The sequence below is a fragment of the Emys orbicularis genome, chromosome 1, assembly GCF_028017835.1.
Source record: "Emys orbicularis isolate rEmyOrb1 chromosome 1, rEmyOrb1.hap1, whole genome shotgun sequence".
NCBI classification, from domain to species: Eukaryota; Metazoa; Chordata; order Testudines; family Emydidae; genus Emys; species Emys orbicularis.
Window position 1 is genome coordinate 256776371 of NC_088683.1, and position 26016 is coordinate 256802386.

Here is a 26016-nt window from a genome sequence, read left to right on the forward strand (position 1 = left end):
TATAAGATTATCCATCAAGTTGGTCATTTTCTGGATAAACAATTTTCCTAGGCCCCCATGATCATCACTTAATATTCATTCCAAAACATATGATGCTAATCTCCTGTCACAGCTAAAATGCAGCCTGTGGACATGCTGGTATGAAAAGTGCATTCCTTCCTAGAGAGGAGAATACTAGTAGGTGTGGTATAAGTTATTACTTGATTTTATCCAAGGACACAATGAATTAGTTAATCATTCCTACTGTAAAGGGGAAGAGCAAAAAAGTGTGTGTGTGGTGGTGTTTGTTTGTTTTTTAATGGATCAGCCAGCTTAATTTGGAGCCAGTGTTTTCTGGGTTACCTGTCTAAATTCAATAACAAACCCATCTGTGCCTCCAGATAATAAAACATTGCCATTGGATATAGTAAGAAATGTGAAAGCTACTGAATTTTACTGGGCTCTTTCTACATAATTTGCCAACCTTGAATCTATTGCATTTGCAGAGGGGCTCTGTACATCCTTTTGTAACAGCAGACTGTGCTTCTGTTTCTTAATCAGTTCCACAAAGAGAAACTAATTTTAAAATATTACAGAACCAAAGAAAAACATGTTCATTTACAAGCCATTAAAAAAATTAACACCCCTACCAGAGATTTATTTATCTGGGTGTAGAGTTACTTAAACTGGATAGTCAAAGTATTTCTGGGCTTGCTTTATGCTGCATTGCAGGAATGATTTTGATCTTTGCTTTTCACTTCTTGTATGTTGTACACACATGTTTTTACAATTAACTAACTCCCTGTAAAATATACTTGGATTAAGAAATATTTTCTCTTCATTGGATTTGGGACAAGAGGTGGCACCTGCAAAGCCAGAAAAGGCAAGCCTTGCCTTATACAGAGAGATCTGTGCAGTGACACAATGGCTAATATAAAGTGTCAGTTGAGCTCAGCTGAAGGCAAAGGAACAAAGAAAGATCAAGACTCAGTAGCTGCTTTAGACAAAAGGAAAGTGAGAAAAGTCAAAGTCCCTTGTGATGGAGAAATTTAAGGCTGCTGTCTTGCTGGCAGGGGTAGGGGATGCTCTTGGTTATCGAAATTTCACCCGAGAAAACAGTGCTTTAGGTGCAAAGATCCAAGAGGAACTAAAGGAAATTGGAGGACTTGAGAACCTGGTGCTGTCTGGAGACAAATGGCCAGTGAGCGACAATACCCTCATGCACATGGCTACAGCAGAGGCTGTCATCACAGGTAAGTAACCTCTGACTAGCGAACCTAGATTGGGAAGGAACAAAGCTGTGGAGCTGCTAGCTTTCTTAAAATAGGCACTAAATGATATGGGAGCAGTGAGCTTGGGAGCGACTATTCAGAGTCTAAAGACACAGCTTTACTGAATAACAAATATAAACCCGCAACTTGTCTCCCAGGTGAAAGTAATATTCTGACAGCCACAAAAAGTAACAAGGTTTGATTTCTTAGGTTTAGACTGTCTCCCCATACTTTTTTCTAAGGTTTAAAGCTAATAAAAAGTAAATACTAATACAGTGGGGCACTTGGTACCTATCAAAGTGAAAAGTTGGTTAAATAAATATTTTCTGTGCCCTAAGCTTCAGGGAACAGTGCTGCCCTCTGGGAATAAACCTATTTAAAAGAATGAAGCTCTTGTGCAGAAAAAAAAATGCATATAGACTAATCATTAATAGAGTTTCTGAGCATTGTACTATATAGTACATCATGATGTCACTGGGCCACATTAAACCGATTAAGAAGTAACCTGGTTAGAAAAATGTGTATCTTTGATCTACAGAGAGCCATTTTAAATTACTATATTTTCACCTAAAATATATTACAACAGTCACTGCTATTTATATGCATCCTTCTCTAAAATCACACAAGTCTGAACAAATACATCTGCATTTTCTTAAGGTATTAATTTTTTTCTATAGGAAGCAATGGTTTTTATGTCCACTCTCTGCCCAATGAGTCAAAGCTTTTAAGATTAGCAAGCCCTTGTCATCAAAAACACATCATTAAGCAGATAGTAACAATGTTTCGCGAGATCTTTTTATTCAAAATGAAGCAAATATTTATCTCTCTCTTAAAATTAGTCTGTTTCCCTTAACATTAAGTAATAATATATAACTAAATATTAGCATGTATAGATACATGTATGTATCGTTTAAGTTAATGAAATTTCACTTGCGCTCGTATTTCATGTTTTATCTGCCTGCTGCTGAACTGTTCTAAATTTAGTGTCCAGAGATCAGTTGAAGAGAATGTTGGATACTTCATGTTTGGCTACTGGCTAACCAATGGTTTGAGGGATAGCTAATACACTAAAGATAAGGACAAGATGTCAGTCTAACATACTTCTGAATATGGTCAATGATTAAATGCACATCACGTTTCCTGCTTCTGAAGCTCTATAAAAGTATAAATGATATCTGCTAGGCCTGACAAGTCCTGCTTGTAATCGTGTTCGTTATGCTGTAGTGTAATAGTAAATTTTATTATTGAAATACAACAGAAGCAAAGCTATTCCTAAAAAAACAACAAATCACCACGAACACACTGTAACTTCCCCAAAATAATTCCTAGACCAGATCTTTTAGAAAAACATCCAATCTTGATTTAAAATTTGGCAGCGATGGAAAATCCACCTCAACGTTGGGTAAATTGTTCTAATGGTTAATCACCCTCACTGTTAAAAATGCCTGCCTTATTTCCAGTCTGAATTTGTCTAGCTTCAACTTCCAGCACTGGATGGTGTCATATCTTCCTCTGCTAGATTGAAGAGTCCATTATCAAATATTTGTTCCCCATGTAGGTACTTTTAGACTGTAATTAAGTCGCTCCTTAACCATCTCTTTGTTAAGATACTTAGATTGAGCTCCTTGAGTCTATCACTATAAAACATACTTTCTAATCCTTTAACCATTCTCATGGCTCTTCCACAAACCCTCTCCAACTTAATCAACATTCTTCTTGAATTGTGAACACTAGAACTGGAAGCAATATTCCAGCATTTGTTGCACCAGTGCCAAATACAGAGGTAAAATTAACCTCTCTACTCCTACTCAAGATTCCCCTATTTATGCTTCCAAGGATTGTATTAGCCTTTTTGGCCACAACGTCGCACTTGGAGCTCATGTTCAGCTGATAATCCACCATGACTCCCAAATCTTTTTCAGTCACTGCTTCCCATGCAAGTATGGCCGACATTTTTTGTTCCTAGATGGCCAATTAGAATGGTCAAGGCACAAAATGAGATGAAACTAGCTAGGGAGATAAAGGGTAAAAAAAAAATTTTACGAATATATTAGCAAGAGGAAGACCAAGGAAAGGGTAGGCCTATTACTCACAGGGAAATACAACAATAGAAAATGCAGCAATGACTGAGATGTTAAATGCCTTTTTTGTTTCAGTTTTCATCAAAAAGGTTAACAATGATTGTATTACTAACACAGCAAACATCAGTGTAAATCGGGTAGGATCTGAGACTAAAGAACAACTTAAGAACTAGACAAATTAGATATCTTCAGATTGGCAGAGCCTGATGAAATACATCCTAGAATACTTAAGAAACTGGCTGAAGAGATCTCTGAGCCATTAGCGATTATCTTTGAGAACCTGTGGAGGACAGGAGAGGTACCCAAGAACTGGACAGGGCAAATATAGTACCTATCTATAAAAAGGGGAATAAGGACAACACAAGGAATTATTGACCAGTCCGCTTAACTTCAGTACCTCGAAAGAAAATGGAGTAAATAATCAATCAATCAATTTGTAAGCACCTAGAAGATCGTAAGGTGAAAAGTAAAAGTCAACATGGATTTGTCAAGAACAAATCATGTCAACCCAACCTAATATCCTTCTTTGATGGATAGGGGGACTTGTGGCTAGGGGGAAGTAATAAATGTAATATATCTCAACTTTAGTAAGGCTTTAGTAAAGTTCTACACTTAAGAAGGAGTAATTAATTGCACAAGTATAAAATGGAAAATGACTGCCTAGGAAGAAGTACTGCAAAAAAGGATTTAGGGGTTATAGTGGCTCACAAACTAAATATGAGTCAATAATATAACACTGTTGCAAAAAAAGCAAACATCATTCTGGGATGTATTAGCAGGAATGTTGGAAGCAAGACAGAAGTATTTCTTCCACTCTATTCAGCACTGAAAAGGCCTTGACTGTAATACTGTGTCCAGTTCTGGGCACCACACTTTGGGAAAGATGTGGACAAACTGGAGAAAGTCAAGAATAGAGCAACAAAAATTATTAAAGGTCTAGAAACCATGAGGAGGAGGAAAGATTAAAAAAACTGCCTTTTAGTATGGAGAAGAAAAGACTGAGGGGCAACATGATAACAGTCCTCAAGTACGTAATAGGTTGTTATAAAGAGGAGGGTGATAAACTGTTCTCCTTTGTTCACTTGAGGACAGGACAAGAGATAATGGGCTCAAATTGCAGCATGGAAGATTTAGTTTAGACATTAGGAAAAACTTCCTGTCAGGGTGGTTAAGCACTGGAATACATTTCCTAGGGAGGTTGTGGAATCTCCATCATTGGAGATTTTTAAGAACAGGTTAGACAAATATCTGTCTGGGATGGTTTAGAGAGATGATACTTAGGCTTGTCTCAGTGCAGGAGATGATTAGATGACCTACTGAGGTCCCTTCCAGACCTACATTCTATGATTCTATGTAGACATTTACATTTAATCTCATTAAAATACATATTGTTTGCCTATACCCATCTTATGAAGCAACCCAGATTGCTCTGTATCAGTGACCTGTCCTCTTCCTTACTTACCACTCCCCCAATATTTGTGTCATCTGCAAACTTTATCAGTGATGATTTTATGTTTTCTTCCAGGTCATTGAAAAAATGTTAAAAAGCATAGGGCCAAGAACCAATCCCTGTGGGACCTTACTAGAAACACACCCGTTCAATGACAACTTCCCATTTACAGTTACATTTTGAGACCTATCAGTTAGCCAGCTTTTAATCCATTTAATATGTGCCATGTTAATTGTCTATCATTCTAGTTTTTTAACCAAAATGTCACGTGATACCAGGTCAAATGCCTTGCAGAAGTCTAAGTATGTTACATTAACACTATTACCTTTATCAACCAAACTTGTAATCTCATCCAAAAACATACTGAATTAGTTTGACAGAATCTATTTCCCATAAACCCATGTTGCTTGGTTTTAATTACATTACCCTCCTTTAATTTATTGATTGAGGTCCATATCATCTACTCCACTCATTTGCCCAGGATCAATGTCAGACTGTGTTTATCCTGCACTTTGAATGCCATACACACTCACTGGAGAATCTATAACAAAATGCATGACTGGACTACTGAGACAGCTGCAGATTGGAGAGGGGAATTTTAGTGAAGACTTTTCAGCCCATAGCCACATGTCTGGGAAGAACACAAGCATGACGAATGAACTTTTATCATATTATCTGAAGAAAAACAGAACTAGAGCAGTCTGTAACACCGTGGTGGGCTGAAAGCAAATAAAAGATATTGGACCCGATTCTCATTTCCCAGTGGTGTCAAAGCATTGAAATCAATGGAGTAAAACTAAAGTAAGTGGAATCAAGTCTATTGGGCCTATTCAGCTACTACTTGTACCTGTGACTTAGTTCTCTCATGTGAAGCTGCTGCTAAATGGACCATTTTCTCTCATTTGAAGCTTACGGAGCAGCATTGTCAGCATCTGAAGGTTCCTGTCTTCCTCATCCAAGATGGTGGCCTTGATGCAGACTGAGGAGCATAAGGCTGTATGTACATAGAAGGGGAAAAGAGGAGTCTTATGACTTTATCAGAAATTTGAAAGACCCCCGATCCCAAAAAAGTAAAAACAGGGGGAAAAAATCCCATTAGCTATATTGGTTAATAACAACACACATAGTGATCCTTTGTGGCAGCTGCAAGAACATTTCATTATTTCCTCTTCTTTCACCTCACCTTTTGTGTGTGTGTTTTGTTATTAAATATTATATTATGGTAGCATCCAAAGGTTCCAACTGGGAGTGTGCCCCATTACTCTAAACACTGTATAAACACAAGAGCAGATGTAGTTTGTGTTGTGAAGACCTTACAGTGGAAGGACCTGCTCAGCTGCTCAGTGCTGGTGGTCTCTTGTTCCCACACAGGCATAGTAAAGTTAGTGAGCTCCATGTGGGTGGAAGGGTCTGCCATGTGAGTCAGTTGGCAGGATAGGGCCTATAGTTTGTAGTGTGATTCTAAAAGCTGAAAGATTTGCATCAAATGGACACAAAACCAGTACTGATGTTGCATGGCTTTTCCATTATAATGGCAGTATTCAAGCATCTATGTTTCTGACATAGAGCAAGTGAGTGGGGAATGGGGAATCATGAAGAATGGTAACTGTTATCAGTTATGTTACTGTATTATTCTTATACTCCTTCACATCTTCTCCAACAAAGCAAGATGTATGTGTGATTTTTTCCCCCTAGAGAGATTATACCAGGAAGTCAGGATTTTAGTAAAGGCTGGGAAGTGACAGACAAGTGCCTTTTCTTCTCTAATGTATTCACCACAACAGTCATCGGCATTTTACTTTTCAGTTGTTCCATAAACAGCACCTTTTTGGTGTTTAAAATCTTGATTTTTTTCTTCCGGTAACATCCCTCTAAGGAAAAAAAAATCACGATTCCTTTTTACTCTTCACTTTGTTAAGGCAAAGCATAGAGTTTCAACATTCAAGTGCTATCTGAGTCCCATTAATTACTTCTGTTAAAGGCATAGATGGTAAAACCACAATTCAAACCTACATCTCCTACAGCCGTCAGCCTCTCCATCTGCATGACCACAGAACCTCAATCTTGCCAGCCAGAGCACCTGAGAAAGGATATGTAACAAGCAGCAATGGCAGCTGGTACTCATACCGACTCAGCTAAAGCCTAGGTCCCATGAATCTGGCCAAACGTCCAAGCAGAAAGTCTCATCCAGGAACAAAGGGTGAAGCAATCCCAGGAGCTCTTTCAGTGCATGCTTTATTGCATGGAAGGAGGATCAAGATACGTCTGGATATTAACAAGAGCAGGAGATACCATACAATTATGACTGAAACCAATCAGGCGGTTTCCTTCCTGACATGAACAAGCATTTAAATAATCAGGCTTCAGTTTTGAAGAAAAACAAGCGTCTATCTCTAGTGGGCTCAACTGCTGAGATACCAACTTGAAAACTTCCCCTGTGAGTCTCCAGATATAGGACCTGTCATGGTACTACTACTGCGGCGGTCCCAGGATGTTCTGGGCCAGAGTGAGGTTTGGTACTGACGACAGCTTTTATAGTAGTAGGCAAATATTTGCCAGTCTCTGGGATTTCATCTCCAAGCAGTTTGTGCTACAGTGTTCTTTTAAAAAGGATACAAGAACAGGCCTGGTTCTTAATGCAGCTTCTGATGGCAAAAGCCCATTCCATTAGCTCCAGGTAGCTGATGTGCAGTTCATAATCTTCAAGAAGCATATGCCTATCCAACTGATAAATTTCTGCCTCTTGTTTCCCACCTACATAAACTGGCGTATGGCTAAGTCTGAAATGGTGGTGGTGGGTGGGTGGGTGGGGGGATGGCTTGAAGATGCCCTTGCTCCTCTGGGATTCCATGTGGGGTGAGGGGTATGTTTTATATGATATACTACAGATGGAAGAAGGGAAACTGCTGTTTTTAACCTTGTTTTACTGCATATATGGTCATTTAAAGAACATCCCTGGATTATGAGCCTCCATGCCTTGCCTTAAATTGACTCTCTTCCATTATTCTGAAGAACTGGCCAGTGACTGAAATAGAGGGGTTATTAGATGAGCTTTCCCCACAGGATGCCTGAGGCATGTGATTTTCACTGTTTGTTCCTGCCATAGAGCACCATCCTGCCTCACCCAACAGGCATTCCTGCCTCCGTTTCCCCATTCAGAGTTCCCAGTAACTCAATTTCAGGCTCTCTTGCTTGAATAACAGCCCTCCTTGGGGCCAGTTTATTACCAAAACATCATTCAAAAAATCCCCAACAAAAGTCCCAAACATAATCCGTTTCCTACACCCTGTGTACATTGTCCTTAAAACCCCACTCTTCCCAGTGGGCAGCCCACCAGCTTCTCTGCTGTGAGTCTTTCCATGTAACACTCTGATATCTTCCACCACACCGAGACTTCCGATCAGTCATTTTCCATCCCTCTGCCCTGTCCAGTTGGAGTGCATCCCCGCTCTTCCCAGCAGGAATCCCCACAGCCTCTCTGCTGGGAGTGCATCTTCACCAGGGGAGCATCCCTCTGTCCCCCTGGCTTTCTCACAGTTCCCCTGGATCCAGCTCTCCAGTGTGGAGATGTCAGTGGGTAAGCGCATCAGCTGCTCCCCTGCCTTCAGCCCTCTCTGGCTCTCAGCTTCAGCTCTCCAGCATAGAGCCAGCAGGCACTTCCCTCTGCTGCTCTCTGGTCTCCAGCCCTGACCGTCTGGCTTGGGGAAGTTAGACAGCAAACCCCTCTTGTTGCTCTCCAGCCTTCCCGCAGGAACCATCTACAGCTTCCTAAAGGGACCTCCTGCAGCTCCCTCCCCCGCCCCTGTCCCAGTCTCTGGCAGACCTCACCAGCCCTTTCCTGACTGACCCAGGCAGCCCTGACTCACCAGGTCTCTCTTCCCTCAAGGGCCCAGGTGCATTCTTTTAAGACCAATGGAATGAGCTGATGAGGTGCTGGTGCACTTAGTAACTTACTCCAACAAGTAGTCCTACTGAAGAAGCAATGTATTATTCAACATGACTAAGGGCTCCCAGTAAAGACCTCAGGTTTCAGAACAGTAGAAATAACCAACAAGCAAATGTAGTTAATGACCATGTTTCAGAGAATCATTTGCTGAGAAAATTAACATTATACAGATTTACTATTATTATTAATCCTCTTCCTCCTCCTCATAATTTATATCACGGTAACACCCATCGAGGATCAAGAGTTCGTTGTGCTGGACACTGAAGAAATATAAGAAGACACAGACCCCTGCACCAAAGAGCCTGCAAATCTAAATAAATGATCAATAATTATATAAAATATACAATTAATAAAAATATATTAAAAACCACTAATTTGCCCCTGTGCTTAATTACAATGAATCAGTAGAATTAAAAACTAGTCAAAGGTAATTTTTTAAACAGGGTAATTCAGTCTTGAACTGGACTAGTGTCCACATATAAACTCAGAGGCTCTGGTTTGTCAAGGTATTAAAGCATGTACATAACTTTAAGCACTTGAATAACCACATTAAAGTCACTTCTCATGCCCTTAAAGGGAGGCACATGTTTAACTACCTTGTTCAATGAGGGCCTAAATGGGCCCTGAAGCAACAGTTACTGGAGGGAATTAAAATAATAACTAACTAACTAAATAAAAATATGTCCTCTCTAGTGTTTTCTGCTTTTGCTTGTTTATATTATTGATTGTAATTTGGACGTAGATGCAGATGTACCCTCTCCAGGACTGTTTTAATGGTTTGTATAAATGTGTTTATATTCATTTATGTTAACAAATCTTCACATAAATTAGAAATGACAAATAGTAATATTTGAAAAATGCATGATTGGGTTATTTTTTGTATTTTTCAATATTCCCCTCTTCTTTTTCCACTTATTATAATGGTCCTTTATTCCTTATTCTGAACAGATTACTGGTGTTTAGAAGACCTGTATCGTGACTTGGTAAAACGCTATGTTGAGATTATTGACAAACTTCCCGGGAAATGGTCAGACCCCGCTACCATTGAAGGTTGCTCACAGTTAAAACCAGATAACTATCTCCTAGCTTGGCACACACCGTTTAATGAAAAGGGTACAGTATTTTCTATCTGTTATATGTTGATTGTTAATAACACATTTATTTTAAAGTTAAATATCTGGAAATAGATTATTTTTCCCCTGCCACAAATAAGATACTAGTACTGTAACAATGCTATGTTTGTCCAAAGATGGCAAGTGATATGTAAGAAATTCCTTTTGTAGGGCACTATGTCCTTTTGTAAATCAACTCTGGCCTGCTTAACATCTATTTAAAGAAACTTTATTCTTGGCCTTATGCTTCTGGGTCCAGATTTTTGTCCTTGAATTTCATGTTTATTTTAAGGAATATTTTCCACCATGTTTCCATTTTTGTTTCTCTAGTTTTTGATCTTTTTAATGATCCCATTGTAAAAGACAAATTGTTGAGCTTCCATTGTAAAAGACAAATTGTTGAGCTTGCAGTTGAGATAGATAGATAGGGTGACCATATTTCCCTATGCTGAATACGGGACACCTGGTAAAATTACTTGTATTCAAGCGAGTTTAATGGCAATCAATCAGAACTATGCAGTACAAATGTTCAAATTAACATCAAGTTGACTGCCCCTGTTAAAAAGAAATACTGCGTAGTTGGATTCTTTTTATTTATCTTCTTATCTCTAAGGCTTTAGGGTTCACATGGGGAGAGGTGACATATACACACTCCCATACCCCTCTCTCACACGGGGTGGGGATGTGTGTGACTGACCAACCCAACCCTCCCCGCCCAGCGCTCTCCATGCTCCATGCCTGGCTGGGGCCCCAGGACGGAACCGCTTCTCCTGATACCTGGCGCTGCATCTTCCCAAGACAACACATGGGTGGGGCAAGCAGGGTCACATGCCTCCCCTCCCCAGATTTTTGCCAGGGTTCACACCAGGATGTGGCCAGCAGCAGCCTTTCGGCACTGTGCAGGAGGGAAGGGATGGGAGCTGCTTCCAGCCACAGGGGAGGTGGGGGAAGGGATGACTTGGCCTGTGTCTTTGTAGAGCTCATCTCTTCCCTCCCTCCCCACTCCCCTGTGTCTGGAAGCAGCTTGTCCCTTCCTGCCCGCACAGTGTTGAAAGGCAGCTACCACCTCCAGGCTGCTGCTGGCCACCGACATAACCCAGCTGCCTCCTGTCCCCCAGCTACAGCACGGGCAGGAAGGGGTTAAGCCCTAAGGATGCATTGTGCACCAGGACCCAGGGAATCTGACTGCAGGGGCTTCAGCGAACCCAGCCAGAGAGGTGGCTCAGCAAGGGAGGTGCCTAGGGGACGGAGCAGCCCTGCGCTCCCTGGGGGCAGGACCCAGGGTTGGGGGGCAGGTGAAGATGGTGCTAAGCCCCTGCCCGGGGGTCTGCTGTGGAGCCTGTGGGGTTAGGACATGAACAGGCTGGAAATTGCTTCTCCTCCTCCACTCCAGAGCTTACCTGAGGGCAGAGAGGCTTCCCCACGCCAGTGCTGCGTGGGGTTCGGCACATGCAGGGCTCGGCTCCTCCTGGCCAGTGCTGAGGGCCGGAGGGTCTTGGGCTTTCCTGGGGTGCCGGCCCAGCCCGAGGCAGTGGGGAAAGGAAGGAACCTGCCGGCCAGGCTGCTGGTGAGCGTTGTACTCCGACCAGGGGCTTGTTCTCTGCACAGCGCTGGGACCAGGACGCATCCCGCCTAGGGGGATATAGAGAAGCAGTGGGGCTTGGGGGTGAAGGGGCAAAGCAGGGAAAGGACATTGAGAGGGGGAGCCTGTAAAGGACCAATGGGTGGGCAGCAGAGGCAACATGTAGCCAGCCGCTACCTGGCGCCTGCCCGCACTCACCAGCCATCGCAGCTCACAGCGTACAGCCAGTGTTGTCCAGAAACAGGGTGGGGGACAGGGCCCTGCTGGCCGAGAGCTGGCATGCAGCAGGGGCTGCGCTGAGGGCCCAGCAGGGGGAGCAGCCACTTTGGCCCGCCACCAGCTTTGCACACCCACCCCCATCGTTGGACACTGGACCCCCCCACACACACACACTGGTGGTGGGTGGGCGGTTGGCAAGCAGGGATCCGGCCAGCAGCAGGACCTGCCAGTACTCATGTGGGGAAGACAGAAAATACCGGACAATTTGACCATTTTTAAGAAAAAGTCGGGACATCTGCAGAAGGGCTTAAATATGGGACTGTCCCTTTAAAAATGGGACATCTGGTCACCCTATAGATAGATAACCTTTTCAATGTAACTCTTCTTTGGAGGCAAAAGAAAGATCTTTTCAGGGGTTTGAGCACTGGCCTGCTAAACCCAGGGTTGTGAGTTCAATCCTTGAGGGGGCCATTTAGGGATCTGGGGCAAAAAATCTGTCTGGGGATTGGTCCTGCTTTGAGCAGGGGGTTGGACTAGATGACCTCCTGAGGTCCCTTCCAACCCTGATATTCTTTCTTATTATATTACCTTCGTTCAGGTAGATACAGCATTAAACTCCCAAGACCAATTTTTTCTTCGCTGATAATCCTACCATCCTTTAGCATTGTTCTCTCTCACACACAGAGAGATTTGTGTATATACATAACATATATTTGAGGCTCTCTGTGACTATTTAATTTGTGACTCTCCAAGTTCTTCAAGGTTAAATGAACTATACATTTAGTAATATACACACACCTATCCATACAGTTTAACCTTGAAGAAAACGGAGAGCCACTTTATCATCAAATGAAATAGTCACAGTCACTAAAATGCACTACAGTATCCAGACATCTCACTGGGTTGTTATGATACTGTATCGCTGTGATATGACACTGCACCAACACCACTCAACAGCATCAAATATTGATGCAATATCAGGACCAAAACACTGCAGTGCAATGCCATCATTGTTTATTTTTGCCCTTCTGCAGCCAACTCTCTTCAGCACGAATAGCTCCTCTCTCGCACGCTCAGTCCCTCAACACAACTGCTGGGAGGGGAGGAAAGTAATCCTGGCAACTCCAATCCATTTACTCCTCCTGTGTGTCAGGGGCTGGGCAATGCCCCTGTCATGGGCACTATGCATGCTCTGGCTGATTTTAAGCCAAGTCTGAGGAAATTCAATCAGTGGGAGACTGCATGTGTGGCCCTGAGAAAGCTATATATACCTCTAGAAACAGTACCACAGTTACATACTTTAATTAGCTTTTTGGGTTCTTATCTATTCTTCTCAGCCTTCCCCTTCTTCCCCTTCTCATCCTGGAAGTATGGTTCTTAGGATGCCTTAAGCTAGAATTCTCTAAAATGAAAACTTATAGATTTTAAGGTCAGAAGGGACCATCATGATAGTCTGACCTCCTGCACAACGCAGGCCACTGGACCTTGCCCACCCACTCCTGTAATAGACCCCTAACCTCTGGCTGAGTTACTGAAGTCCTCGAATCCTGGTTTAAAGACTTCAAGTTACAGAGAATCCACCACTACTCTAGTTTAAACCTGCAAGTGACTCATGCCCCATGCTGCAGAGGAAGGCGAAACACCTCCAGGGTCTCTGCCAATCTGACCCAAAGGAAAATTCCTTCCCAACCTCAAATATGGTGATCAGTTATACCCTGAGCATGTGGGCAAGACCCACCAGTCAGACACCTAGGAAAGAATTCTCTGTTGTAACTCAGAGCCCTCCCCATCTTGTGTCCCATCACTAGCCATTGGAGATATTTGCTGTTAACAGTCACAGATCAACTAGATGCCATTGTAGGCAGTCTCATCACACCATCCCCTCCATAAATTTATCAAGCTCAGTCTTGAAGCCAGTTAAGTTTTTTGCCCCCACTGCTCCATCTTGTGTTTTGCCAAACTATTCTAAGAAATGCCGATCTGTATATTTCAAGAAGGATTTTTTTTAATCTTGAGAGCAGAGCACAATTTAATTGAGGTGAGGGATTCCCTATACCCAAGGCTCCAAGTTTCTTAATGAGATTAGAAGATTCCAGTAGAACTGAAAGTGTGGTGATCAGATTAATCTTTCAGATGAGGTTAGAACCAAATTCTTGATTTCATGTTGTCATTCTAGAGTGTCTGACTTTTGCAAAAGTTGCTATGTCGGCCTCCATGTCCCGGGGCAAATTGCAGAGTGGGTAACTACATACTACCTACATAAATTTTGTGTGCTCAATTTCCTCTGGATACAGTCATCCTAGTCACTTCTTGTGATAAACTGTTGTGTACTGTTGCTGTACACAGTCAAATAATGACCATATTTTGTTTCATAGGCAGCTGAATTACATTAAGGGATGAAGTATCAGGGGGTAGCCGTGTTAGTCTGTATCCACAAAAACAACAAGGAGTCCGGTGGCACCTTAAAGACTAACAGATTTATTTGGGCATAAGCTTTCGTGGGTAAAAAACCTCACTTCTTCAGATGCAGGATGAAGGGATGAAGAGATTCTAGCATTATAGGCTGAACTGGCAGTGACACTTGTAGTTAATGTTGCCTAATGTTTTCCATTGTAAGACCCTGTTTTCAGTGACTCAGAACTTTGCTAAACTTTAATTGTTCAGGCTGAAAATTTCCATGCTGGGCATTTGCCTTGGGCTGAATTTTTTTAAGGCTTCAACAAACATGGCTCATCTGTTTCTAAGAGGTTATGGGGAAATATGCTGTTTTGACAGTGTTAAAAAAATTCTCATAACCATTTAATTGAGAAGCTCTGGGCCCTCCATGCTCTGGATCAAAGACTTAAAATTTGACAGGTGGGTCACCCTGGTATCAAAGATGTACCTTTTGCTGTCAGTGTGCCAAAAACCCAAATGGAGAGTCTTATTAGCGTTTGGCAGCTAAATTCTCCAAGTTTCTCTCTGCACCGAGCATGCTCTAGGCCAGGGCTGCAGGCACTGAGGGGGTCTTTCCCTCCAGTTACACCACTCAGCTGCTAGAGGCCATCATGGCACTAGGGAATGGAAGTGAGATGAAGGAGACTCTCTCCCCCATGGTCTCAATGTTCCCCCGACTGGTGCCTATGTCAGCTTGAAGGAGAAAAAAGAAACAGCTTGATGTGAATGTAGAAGAGTGAAAAACAGAGGGGGACCAGAAATGGTGGGCAAAGGGGGACTGGAACAAAAGGGCACAACCCTATGGGACAGAGCAAAAGAGTCTAAAACAACTAGAGCATATATTCCCTTCCAGAACCTGGAAGAGAACCCAGCATATTTGAGTCTCAGCATTGCTCTTGTCTAGAAAAAAGCTATGAAACTCACCAGCAAAGTGTTTGCATTATCCCCTTTAGTGGCTGGTCCACATAGAGGATTACAACCTACTACTGTCATCTGCTAGTTCAAGTGGTAAAACAGTTTCATGTGGTTCTAAAGGTTTCAGATCTGGTGATGGGGTCAATATGATTCGACATGATAGACTTTGCTTTTTTTAGAACTTAGGAAATTATATATAAAAAACCCCGTGTTAGAAGAACATTAAGGTTGCAAAGTAAAGCACTCAAAAGTTAGGAAATGCCAGAATTCATGTTGCCCATGCAACCTCCGTGCATATATATTCTGATGTGGTGTTTAAGGTATAAGGTTTCCTGCCTCTTAGGTAAGAGCTGCAGACAGAAGAGACCAGTGGTCAGGGAAGCTTTAGTGTGGGTGTTTACAGTAGCAGAAGGGAAAATTATATGTCTTCTCCTTTTCCAGCCTGCAAAAAGTGGAAAGGTCTCTTAGTATGTGTGGTGTATGACTTTGAGCCTTTTGCATGTTCTGGTTAAAGCCCGCCCAAGGAAAAAAATATAGAACTAAACTTGAGCGTTTGGCCCTTTTAGTGCTCCCCAAGCTGATGAATCTGCCTGCTGGTTTATGCTGGACAAATCACTTAAACCGGAACTTTCACAGTGTTTATTAATTGTGTGTTCCTCAAATTCTGGGTGCCCAATCTGAGACTCCTGGGGTCTAATTTGCAGAAGTGCTGAGTGCTCATTGAAGTAATGGGAGCTGTGACTGAGCATATTCAATGCTACAAAAGTACTCTGAAAAATCAGGCCCTATAAACAAACAATTTGAAAGATTTGCTTTCCACTATGTTTTTTGAGCTTGTCTGTTTCTCCTACCACTATGTTCAATATTGGCGTCAGGAAAAAGCAAAGCAACTCAGGTGTCAGCCAAGACTGATCAATGATTGCAGAAGTTTTTGAGTTAAATGAGAGAAAAGGGAGAACACTTATTTTTGTGCACCTACAGTGTTCCTTACAGGACTTTTAGTGACAATTGTAATGAGGTTCCCACATGTGGAGGCAAAAATCCATGTGTGAGGCTATGAAAACTGTGGTACAATTTGACTGATAGCTCTCCGTTCCCTAAATGTTATTTGAATTAACAAAATATGCTTGTTTCCGATGGCATTCTACATTTTGTGTATTATTTCCTTTTTAAAGCCCGTAACATTTTTTAATGTAGGTTCTGGATTTGGAGCCGCTACAAAAGCCATGTGTTTAGGGATGAAATACTGGAAGCCTGAGAGGCTAGAAACTCTTATTGAAGTGAGCATCGAATGTGGACGAATGACTCATAATCACCCTACAGGTAACATCCACTGAAATAAAATTATTTGTCTGTGATATGTATGACTGATTATCAATTTAGAACAGACTAGCACAGCTCCTGTTAGCTCACTTGATTGAACTACTGCTGTATCTGCAGATCCCTAAGTCCTGGCTTGAGCCTTGCCTTCCATGAGGTATTTGTTCAATACATAGCACCTCCAGCTGTAGGGTGGAAGACCCCCTTAAACATCACTTGTAATGACTGAAGAATTTGCATGTTACTATCCTGCTCAAATTACTGTGTAACAATTTCACATTTCTCCAGATGATCCTGTGAACACATAGGTTTATCCTTCAGAAGATACTGTTTTTCTGTTATGGGCTCTTGACCCATCAGATTATGTTAGCTATAGATGTGAAGAGAAGCAAATTTGGACATCAAGATGTTTCCAAATCCACATGTTTTAGGAAGAAATAAAAAAAAATTCATTTGTTTGTGTTCTGAAGGTTCATTTTTATATTTCTGTGCTACTTAAACAGTAGTAGAGAAACACACAATGAACTGCAATATGTAGGGTGACCAGATGTCCCGATTTTATAGGGACAGTCCTGATTTTTGAGTCTTTTTCTTATATAGGCTCCTATTACCCTCCACCCCCATCCCGATTTTTTACATTTGCTATATGGTCACCCTAGCAACATGGAGCAGGTGTAATGGTTTCATTTGGAGCTGTAACTTCATAAAATACTTTACTTTTTACCCCTGACAATTCCTTGAAGACCAGCATTACTCTATCAGCAAACCTATTTTCCTATAGCACAGTTTCGTATTTAATAAATCTAGTGCCACCAACAAATATTTAAGATCACAAATCACATATGTGCTTTATTATTGTATTCCTAACTTTGTATTTCCTAAATTTCATGATGACCATGCCTTTAACAAACACACAATCCCCACCAGTGAGTGCATGCTTCTTATTGCACCTTTGCTCTTTGACCATGCTCTCAGGAAACTGCATTCTGTGGGGAGAAACAGAATTATGACACCTTTAGGTGCCAAAAAGATTGAATGGCCAAAATGTTGGGGATGTTCCTATAAGGAATAAGGCCCTGATCCAGCAAGACACTTAGGCCAGTGCTTAACTTTAAGCATGTGAGCAGTACCATTGACTCATGTGCTTGAAGTTAAGCATATGTTCCAGTGCTTTGCATTTGGGGCTTTAGTGTCGACAATTACTGAGCTGGTTTCTTAGCTTTATTTTAAAGTTTGCACTCGGTATTTTTTGCTGTATTTGAAAAAAAGCTCAAAAATTTCACAAGTAGATATAAGAAAACGATCAAGTAATTTTCTAACTCTGCCAATATTGCGAGTGTCTCTTAAAAGAAAATATTATCTTGAACACAGTGAAATTCTGTGATCCACAACCTGCAAATATACACTATAGACTCAGGGCCGCCCAGAGGATTCAGGGGGCCTGGGGAAAAGCAATTTCGGGGGCCCCTTCCATAAAAAAAGTTGCAATACTATAGAATACTATATTCTCGTGGGGGCCCCTGTGGGGCCCGGGGCCTGGGGCAAATTGCCCCACTTGCCCCCCCCCCCCCTCCTCTGGGCGGCCCTGCATAGACTACTTGCACAGCTTCCTATTGAGGGCAGATAGATCCCAAAACAAAATAGGAAGAAACCTGAAGTACCGAACATAGTAGTGTGCATAACGTCTATGAAGAAATGACTTAGTTACTCAGAGTAAAATGAGCAAGAAACAGTCTAAAATCTAAAATCTTAATCAGTCTGCAAGCTGAATGATTTTGTAAACAAAGTGATTTAGAGTATAACTGAATTACTTGGTCCATGTCAGTTGTTCCATGTGACTTGAATTAAAAGATTTTAAGTATCATATGAACACATGATATTTATTTTGGACGACTGCATTATTTGCTGTCATGTTATACCGCTGAGAACAGAATCTCCCTCATATGTGAAATAAGTCGTCATCCAGTGAGCAGTGTGCTTCAGCCAAGAGTCCTGACATACCAAGTGTCAGCCTGTTAAACAGAAAGACATAGGTCAGATGGATTTGTTAAACCATCCTAGAGATATGACACAGCTAGTAATGATTTTACTGAGGCTGTGCCAAAGATGTCTTTGTTATTATTATTATTATTACAGTAGAAATGTAGATCACATGTTAGTAATTATTAATATTATATGTTAATTCTAGGCTTTTTAGGGTCCTTTTGTACAGCTCTGTTTGTATCATATGCAATACAAGGAAAACCACTTGTGCAGTGGGGAAGGGAAATGATGAAGGTGGTCCCAATGGCTGAAGAATATTGCAAAAAGACCATTCGACACATGGCAGGTAACACTCCTAAACTAAAACTATTTTTTTTTAAACCAGTCACCTATAACGACACCCATTAAACTTCACTGCTCAATCGCGCCACTTTTGTTAGTTCACATCATCTCCTGTTCTTACATGTTGTCTTTCCACATTGTCTGCACATTAGACTGCAAACTCTTCAGGGTAGGGACCTTGTTTTCATATGGCTTGCAAGTTGCCTAGCACACTAATGGCACTATATAAACAGACAAAACAATAATTATAATGTTAAACTGCACAGATTTATTTTGTTGGGAGTCTTCCAATGTCATTACAAGGTAGGAAGAATGTTTGTCAGCAAATCATTTGCAAAGCATGTATGCTGAGATTTAAGCTGTTTCAGCTGCCTTCCATCAAATGGTACAGTAGAAGAGACCCAAGTGATCAGTACAACTTTTTCCATTAGAAATTCAGTAGACACTCCTCATTTTGCCAGTGGAAGTCATAACGCAGCTGGAGATGCATATATTTAGAGAACAGTTAATTCATCCTTTGTCTGTATGTTCAAATCTGGCTGCTGCTATTCCGTGCAAACATTTGGGATATGTTCTGTTGTACTCATTGTTCAAAACAGTTGAGTGAAACAGGACTCCTGAGATAGATAATGTTAATGTATCTGATACACAACAGCTTTTTAGTGCCTGTTTGCCTAGGATCACCGTATTGTAGTATTGTTATCCTAATTTGAACAAATGAATATAGGAGCTTGTCTACAGGAGGACACTTGGGAAAGTTAATTGTAAGTAGCTAAATGAGTGAATTTAAAGAGGATTAGTTAAACCACATTAAATTCCTGTGTAGATGCTTTTGCTCAGAATTAAAGTGTCCTTAATTTGATTTAACTTAATTCATTTCCAAAGTCACTTTGATGTGTCCCCAAAAATGTTACCTATGAAATGTTTTTTCCATCTGTTCTAAAGAGTTATAGGGGCCTGGAGAACGCGATGATTAGACTACATATAAATCTTTACTTGGAGCATCCAAGAACTAAGATTTATTTGCGAGATAAATTTGCAGCTCAAAAAATTGTGGACAAGCTAGAAGTTTTTCTGGAACACACAGAATTCTTTTACTGCAGCCTCTTCTGCTCTAAGTTTTTTTTTTTTAATAGACTAGACCTAAGAGCAGCAGGTGCAGGATTAGTATATATAGGTCTCTCTTCGACTGACTTTACAGAAGGATCCTGTCACTCCACCAGGGTGAACCCACAGATGTGTAAAGATATGTGGGACTCCTGAAGAATGCACTGTATAATAATGGCATTGTGGAGCTTGGGGCTATTTTGGAAGGGGAAAAAAATCTCCCACCTCAGGCTCGAGACCCTTGGCTGCTGAGATGCACGGAAGAGAATTTCTGCTGAACAGAGCCCTACATTTTTAGAAAACCATTTTTGTTTCAGTCACAAATGAGACCCATTTAATCACAAAAGGTCCGTTACTCTCACTAAGTTACACTTACTCTCATGTGTAGTCCATTGACTTCAGTATGACTACTCCTGGAGTGCAAGTAAGTACTCAACACCAGTAAGGGTTGAAAAATTGGGCCAAAAGACAGGAAGGATGGTTTTGTGGTTCAGGCACAGGACTTTGGGAGGGGTGGGTTTAATTTCTGGCTTTGCTACAGATTTTCCATCAGACTGGGAAAATCACTTAACTTCTTTGTTCCTCATATCCTCCATCCGTAAAATGGAGATAATAATACTTCCCTACCTTACAGCAGTGTTTTGGGGGGGGGGGAATCATTTATGTTTTTAGCACTAGGGTACTATGCTGGTGAGTGCAACAGAAAAGCAGAGATAATTGCTAGGTCTTTTGAGTTTTTAAGCCAGTTTTAAAATCACATGATGATCAGATCAATTGTGTGTGGTGGTTTATTTAAACCAGGACTTTTTTTCTCTTAAAATACTCTCATGTTTTTTAAGATGTAGGTAGACATTTTCACTCTGCTTTTTCGAACATAGAATTTCTTTTAAGATACTAATCAACTGCTGCTTGGGCTTCCTGTAGCAGAATGAAAATACCTCGTGGTGCGTTCAGCATGATACCACTGGTGGTGGTAAGGATGGCCAAGGTCAGCAAATGCCAACTGGACCCTCTCTGTGTTGGGCTCCTCCAGGTCCCGCACCTGGGCAAAATCCTGCCCTTTGCCAGCAGATCGAGGGACGTGATCATTCCCCTCTATTCGACATTGGTGAGGCCTCATCTGGAGTACTGTGTCCAGTTTTGGGCCCCGCACTACAAGAAGGATGTGGAAAAATTGGAAAGAGTCCAGCGGAGGGCAACAAAAATGATTAGGGGGCTGGAGCACATGACTTATGAGGAGTGGCTGAGGGAACTGGGATTGTTTAGTCTGCAGAAGAGAAGAATGAGGGGAGATTTGATAGCTACTTTCAACTACCTGAAAGGGGGTTCCAAAGAGGATAGATCTAGACTGTTCTCAGTGGTACCAGATGACAGAACAAGAAGCAATGGTCTCAAGTTGCAGTGGGGGGAGGTTTAGGTTGGATATTAGGAAAAACTTTTTCACTAGGAGGGTGGTGAAGCACTGGAATGGGTTACCTAGGGAGGTGGTGGAATCTCCTTCCTTAGAGGTTTTTAAGGTCAGGCTTGACAAAGCCCTGTCTGGGATGATTAGTTGGGGTTGGTCCTGCTTTAAGCAGGGTGTTGGACTAGATGACCTCCTGAGGTCCCTTCCAACCCTGATATTCTATGGTTCTATGAACCCTGGGTCCTAGTGTGGGTGTAAGGGAACTCGGGGGGGGGGGGTTGGATTCCCTCCTGCCCCCCAGGGATCTGTGCCAACTGCTGCAGCATCAGGAGTGCTGTAGACTCTACTAGCATTATACTTTCACCCCTTCCGCTGGGAAGTGCGGGGTGGGAGAGCTACCAGCATGTAGAAAATACCAGAGTAAACAAAAACAGCTTTTGTTTTTTGATATATGAAGATGAAGTATTTTCAGGATATTAATCCCTAATGGGGAGCACTTGCTTAGCCTTTTTGGAAGAGGAAAAAAAGGAAAGAAAAAGGAAGAACCAAATTGCTTCATTTAGAAAAGTGACTACTGTGTGTGCACAGTCACTAATTTTCTGTCAGGTCTGAGTGTTTGTCACACTCTCCTCAAGGAACCCAGAACCGGAAGTGAGCTTTGCTGGAGATTAGACTGTATGTTAGCTCCCTGCCACACCAGTCTGTCTGTCTCACCAGCAAACTCCTAGAGACTGCCAGTCTGAACCTTGCCTTGCAGGTAACAATCAGTGAACCCCAGTTCCCGACTTCCCCCCAAGACGTCTCTCTGCAGCGTCCAGTCCCTCTCACTGGACACTCACAGAAATTACTAAGTTTGCTGCCTCCAAAGAGACAGGGCACACACCAGCCTGTTAAGTTCACCGAGCACTCACTCTACTTCAAAATAACAGCACTAAGATGGTTTATAGTAAAACTAAGAATAAGTTTATTAATAAAGAACAGAGATTCAGGTGATACTAAGCAAGAGAAAAGGGAGGCAGATGTGGCTGCAAACAAAACAAAATAAAACATGCTTTCTAGTGATTAAAACTTTATTTTAGCAGGTTATTTTTGCCTAACCAGTTTTCTCACTTAAATCAGGCTACAGAAACTCTAGCCCTCCAGGCCAGAGGACCCCACTTTCACAAAATCTTAGGGTGCTGTCCTCTTCCCTAAGTGATGGATAACTAGAATGTCTTTTTGGGCTCCTTTTATATTTCCCCAAAGTGCGATGTCTTTACCTCAAGAGCCAGGAAAAATTGCCAGGGGGTGCAGACTCTGTCTCCCAGTGTTTTCTGCTAGTTAGCTGGGTGGCTTTGTTTATCTTACATGTAAATGTACTTTCATTGTCCTCTGGCTTACAAAGCTTGATCCAGACATGTAAATCCACATTCCTTTGTCTAAGGCAGGCTTGTTTATCAACTCTCTCCACAACATATTTTAGGAACATATTTCCAAAGCATGTATTTATCTCTTTACACACCATGGGTACAGACATCACACAGTGATATTCACGACCAGCATGTCATCAGTTTTTATACGATACCTTACTTGATACACTTTCATAATACAGTCATATCGTATACAATCATTTGATTCAGTTGCTTATTGGTTTGGGTTCCGACCCTCTTTTCTTCCCCAGGAAGTCAGTACCCTGATTGGCACCATGATTGAAGGGGAAGCTATTAGAAAACAGAATTCAGACTTAGTTTGTATTTAATCTGGAGCACCAGTGAGGCTGAACACACCTGCAATCATACTCCTGTACTGAAGTGCCAACATTCCAATGGCTTATTTAATGGCCTTCTCCATCTCACTGCTTTTTGAATTCTTAACCCTAGTCATCTTTGCCTCCTATTCCTTTTTTCCACCTTTCCCCTCATGGTCTCAATCCTGCGAATAAATATGCATGTGCTTGACTTTACACATGAGTACGCCCATTGAAGTCAATAAGACTTAGGTGCATTTTTAAGTGTTTTAGTTAATAGGATTGGATTTAAGCACTTGCTTAAAAGGTAAGCAAGGTAAGATATTTAAGTGCTTTGCTGAATCAAGGACATCAATAGTCCCATTGAAGATTATGGGACTACTCATATGCAAAAAGTTAAGCATGTGTGTTTGCAGTTTTCAAGACTCACTGTTTTTTCTCACTGACCAGAGAAAAAAGTAGGTGATATATAAAGATGGCCTGAAGGTTTTCTCCTCCTGTTTTGTTTGTATTGCAAGTTCTGGTCTTTGTTTACCCAGTTTTTCCTGGAAGATTCTATGGATGACTGAAGAACTAGTAGGTTCAAGACACTAGAGAAATCTTACATATAAAATCTGAATAATTGAGATGGAAAGTGATTTATATTCAGGCTGTGTAAAACATTTTGTATTTTGTTCGGTATCTTCAACACCTGTTTCATTCAAACAATTGGGAGAAAGCTCTCTAGTCCACATCTCTGAGTCCTCCAGCAAAACCAGGGAAGGTAAGACTTGACAGTCCTCATATTTCTAAGGTAAAAAAGCACTCCCCTCCCACCAAATTGTTTTGTTTTAAAGAAACTCAACCAAACAAAAATAAACGTTTTAGGTATTCGTGATTTGCTATAAAGGAACACCAACAAACAAAGGCATAGACTAATTTTTCTCCCCTGTAATTCACATTTATCTTTTTTCTTTATAGTGTTTGTTTCAGATGAAGGTTGCACTGTCTCAATCTCATATCATGCTGTATTTCCAGTTTGTTGGATGTTTTTAAGATAATTCTGCAGTTCTTACCATTTTTAATTTTCTTTCTTTCTTTTCATATTCATTTTTCCTGCCTTCCTATTACTTGTTCCTTTGATATAATCAAATAGAACATGCAGTTTGATCATGCTTGAGAGTGTGTGAATTATTAAAGTTACATTCCTGTAGAATACAAAGTTTTACTGGGAAAACCCTGTTTTGTTCTTTCTTTAAAAGCTATTTAAGTGCACCTGAAAGTCTTGTCAAGATGAAATATTACACCATTAGTTTGTTTTGCATTCAGAATATCAGGAGCACTGGTTTTACTTTGAAGCCAAATGGCAGTTTTATTTGGAGGAGAGAGAAATCACTGAAGATAATCAGAATAAACCCGTCTTTCCTGATAATTATGATGCTGAGGAGAGAGAAAAGGTAAAAATCTGCAAATGTAACTTCAAGAAGAGCTCAGAAAATCTCATTACTAATAGACACATTTCCAGAGAGATAATCCGAGATGGTTGTTAAATGTCTTTGCTGCCCCATAGGATGGGGGTTCTTCTGAAAAGGTTTTTTGCTTATTTACTAACAAGAAACATTATTCCATCTTTACTTAACATGTGAGTTAATACAAGAAATGGTTACAATTGAATCAGGAATAAGGTACTAAGCGATAGTCATGGAATGGGAGTGAAACAGCGTATATTGGCACTTTAAGGAAAAGAGGAATCGGGAGGAAAGGGGAACAGAGTAGCCTGGACCTTGCTCTCCCATCCCCCAACATGATTTCTCTTTTCTTTAAAGGGCCAGTATAACCCATTACAGGGAGAAATACAATAAGCAGGGAAGTCAACCTGGCCAGATGTTTAAACATCTAGAGAAGTGTGAAATTGAGAAGCAAATTGCAGTGAATCATGGCTATTAAAGATGGAAAAGACCTACTCAGAGATCTAGGCTGGAATGTTCAAAGGTCCCTAAAGGAAATGAATGACCAGCTCTCATAGAAATTACCATGGGAGTTGGACACCTAACTTTCTCAAGGCTCTTTGAAAATCCCCATCCTAGTCCATTCCCTGGTCAATACAGAATTGATTCCTACACTGGTTTTGTCCAGTCTTGTTTTAAGTATCTCAAGCGATGGTGTTTCACCACTTTCCAGGGTACTTTATTTTGTAGTCTACATTGTTTTTAATTTAATCCCATTACTTTTAGTTATTGCTCCTTGAACCAAGCTAAATAAATTCCTCTTCTTCCTTGGTGTTTACGACTTTCCAGTATTTGAAGATAGTTCTCATGTTTCCAACTTACTTAGCAGCCTGGCAATAAATATGAAATTCTTTTCAACTTTCCCCATATATCAGTTCTTCCTTTAGAGCAGGGGTGGCCAACCTGTGGCTCCTGAGCCACATGCGGCTCTTCAGAAGTTAATATGTGGCTCCTTGTATAGGCACCGACTCCGGGGCTGGAGCTACAGGCACCAACTTTCCAATGTGCTGGGGGGGGGGGGGAAGAGGGGGATGCTCACTGCTTAACCCCGGCTCTGCCACAGACCCTGCCCCCACTCCACCCCTTCCCACCCCTCTCCTGAACCTGCTGTGCCATCGCTCCTCCCACTCTCCCTCCGAGTCTCCTTCATGCCACGAAACAGCTGATCGGGAGGTGCGGGGAGGGAGTGGGAGGTGCTGATCGGAGGGGTGCCGGTGGGTGGTAGGGGCTGGGAGCGGGGGGGTGGGGAGCTGATGTGGGGCTGCTGATGTATTACTGTGGCTTTTTGGCAATGTACATTAGTAAATTCTGGCTCCTTCTCAGGCTCAGGTTGGCCACCCCTGCCTTAGAGCATGGTTCTGTTCTGAAAAGTGACTAACCTGGGGTGCTCTGTAAACTTTTCGGTGCTCTTATATATAACAGAGGGCGCCCATTGATGATAATGAAATACCAATAGTAGATAATAAGATGGCACCTGCTCACTTAATAGCTCTGCTCCCTGTGTGTATTCAGTCATATTTTCTTACTTTAGTGACAATACGTTTTTACTAGTTTTTGCTCCTACTAGTGTCAATACAACTACTATACGAGAGGCTGAGCTGAATAACATTCCTCCTCATTCATTATCAACAGAATAGTTGACTAAATTCCAATTA

The 26016-nt window shown here is 41.5% G+C and overlaps 1 protein-coding gene across 1 annotated transcript in view; it reads left to right on the forward strand.

The window, feature by feature from the left end:
- Positions 1-1018: 1018 nt before the first annotated feature.
- The window catches only part of ADPRHL1 (ADP-ribosylhydrolase like 1), a 33492-nt gene continuing 8494 nt past the window's right edge, over positions 1019-26016 (forward strand). Inside the window, exons 1-5 of the mRNA XM_065421265.1 lie at positions 1019-1232; positions 9676-9840; positions 16189-16314; positions 18500-18640; positions 24183-24310. Coding sequence (XP_065277337.1) covers positions 1019-1232; positions 9676-9840; positions 16189-16314; positions 18500-18640; positions 24183-24310 — 774 coding nt within the window. The remainder of the gene's footprint in view (positions 1233-9675; positions 9841-16188; positions 16315-18499; positions 18641-24182; positions 24311-26016) is intronic.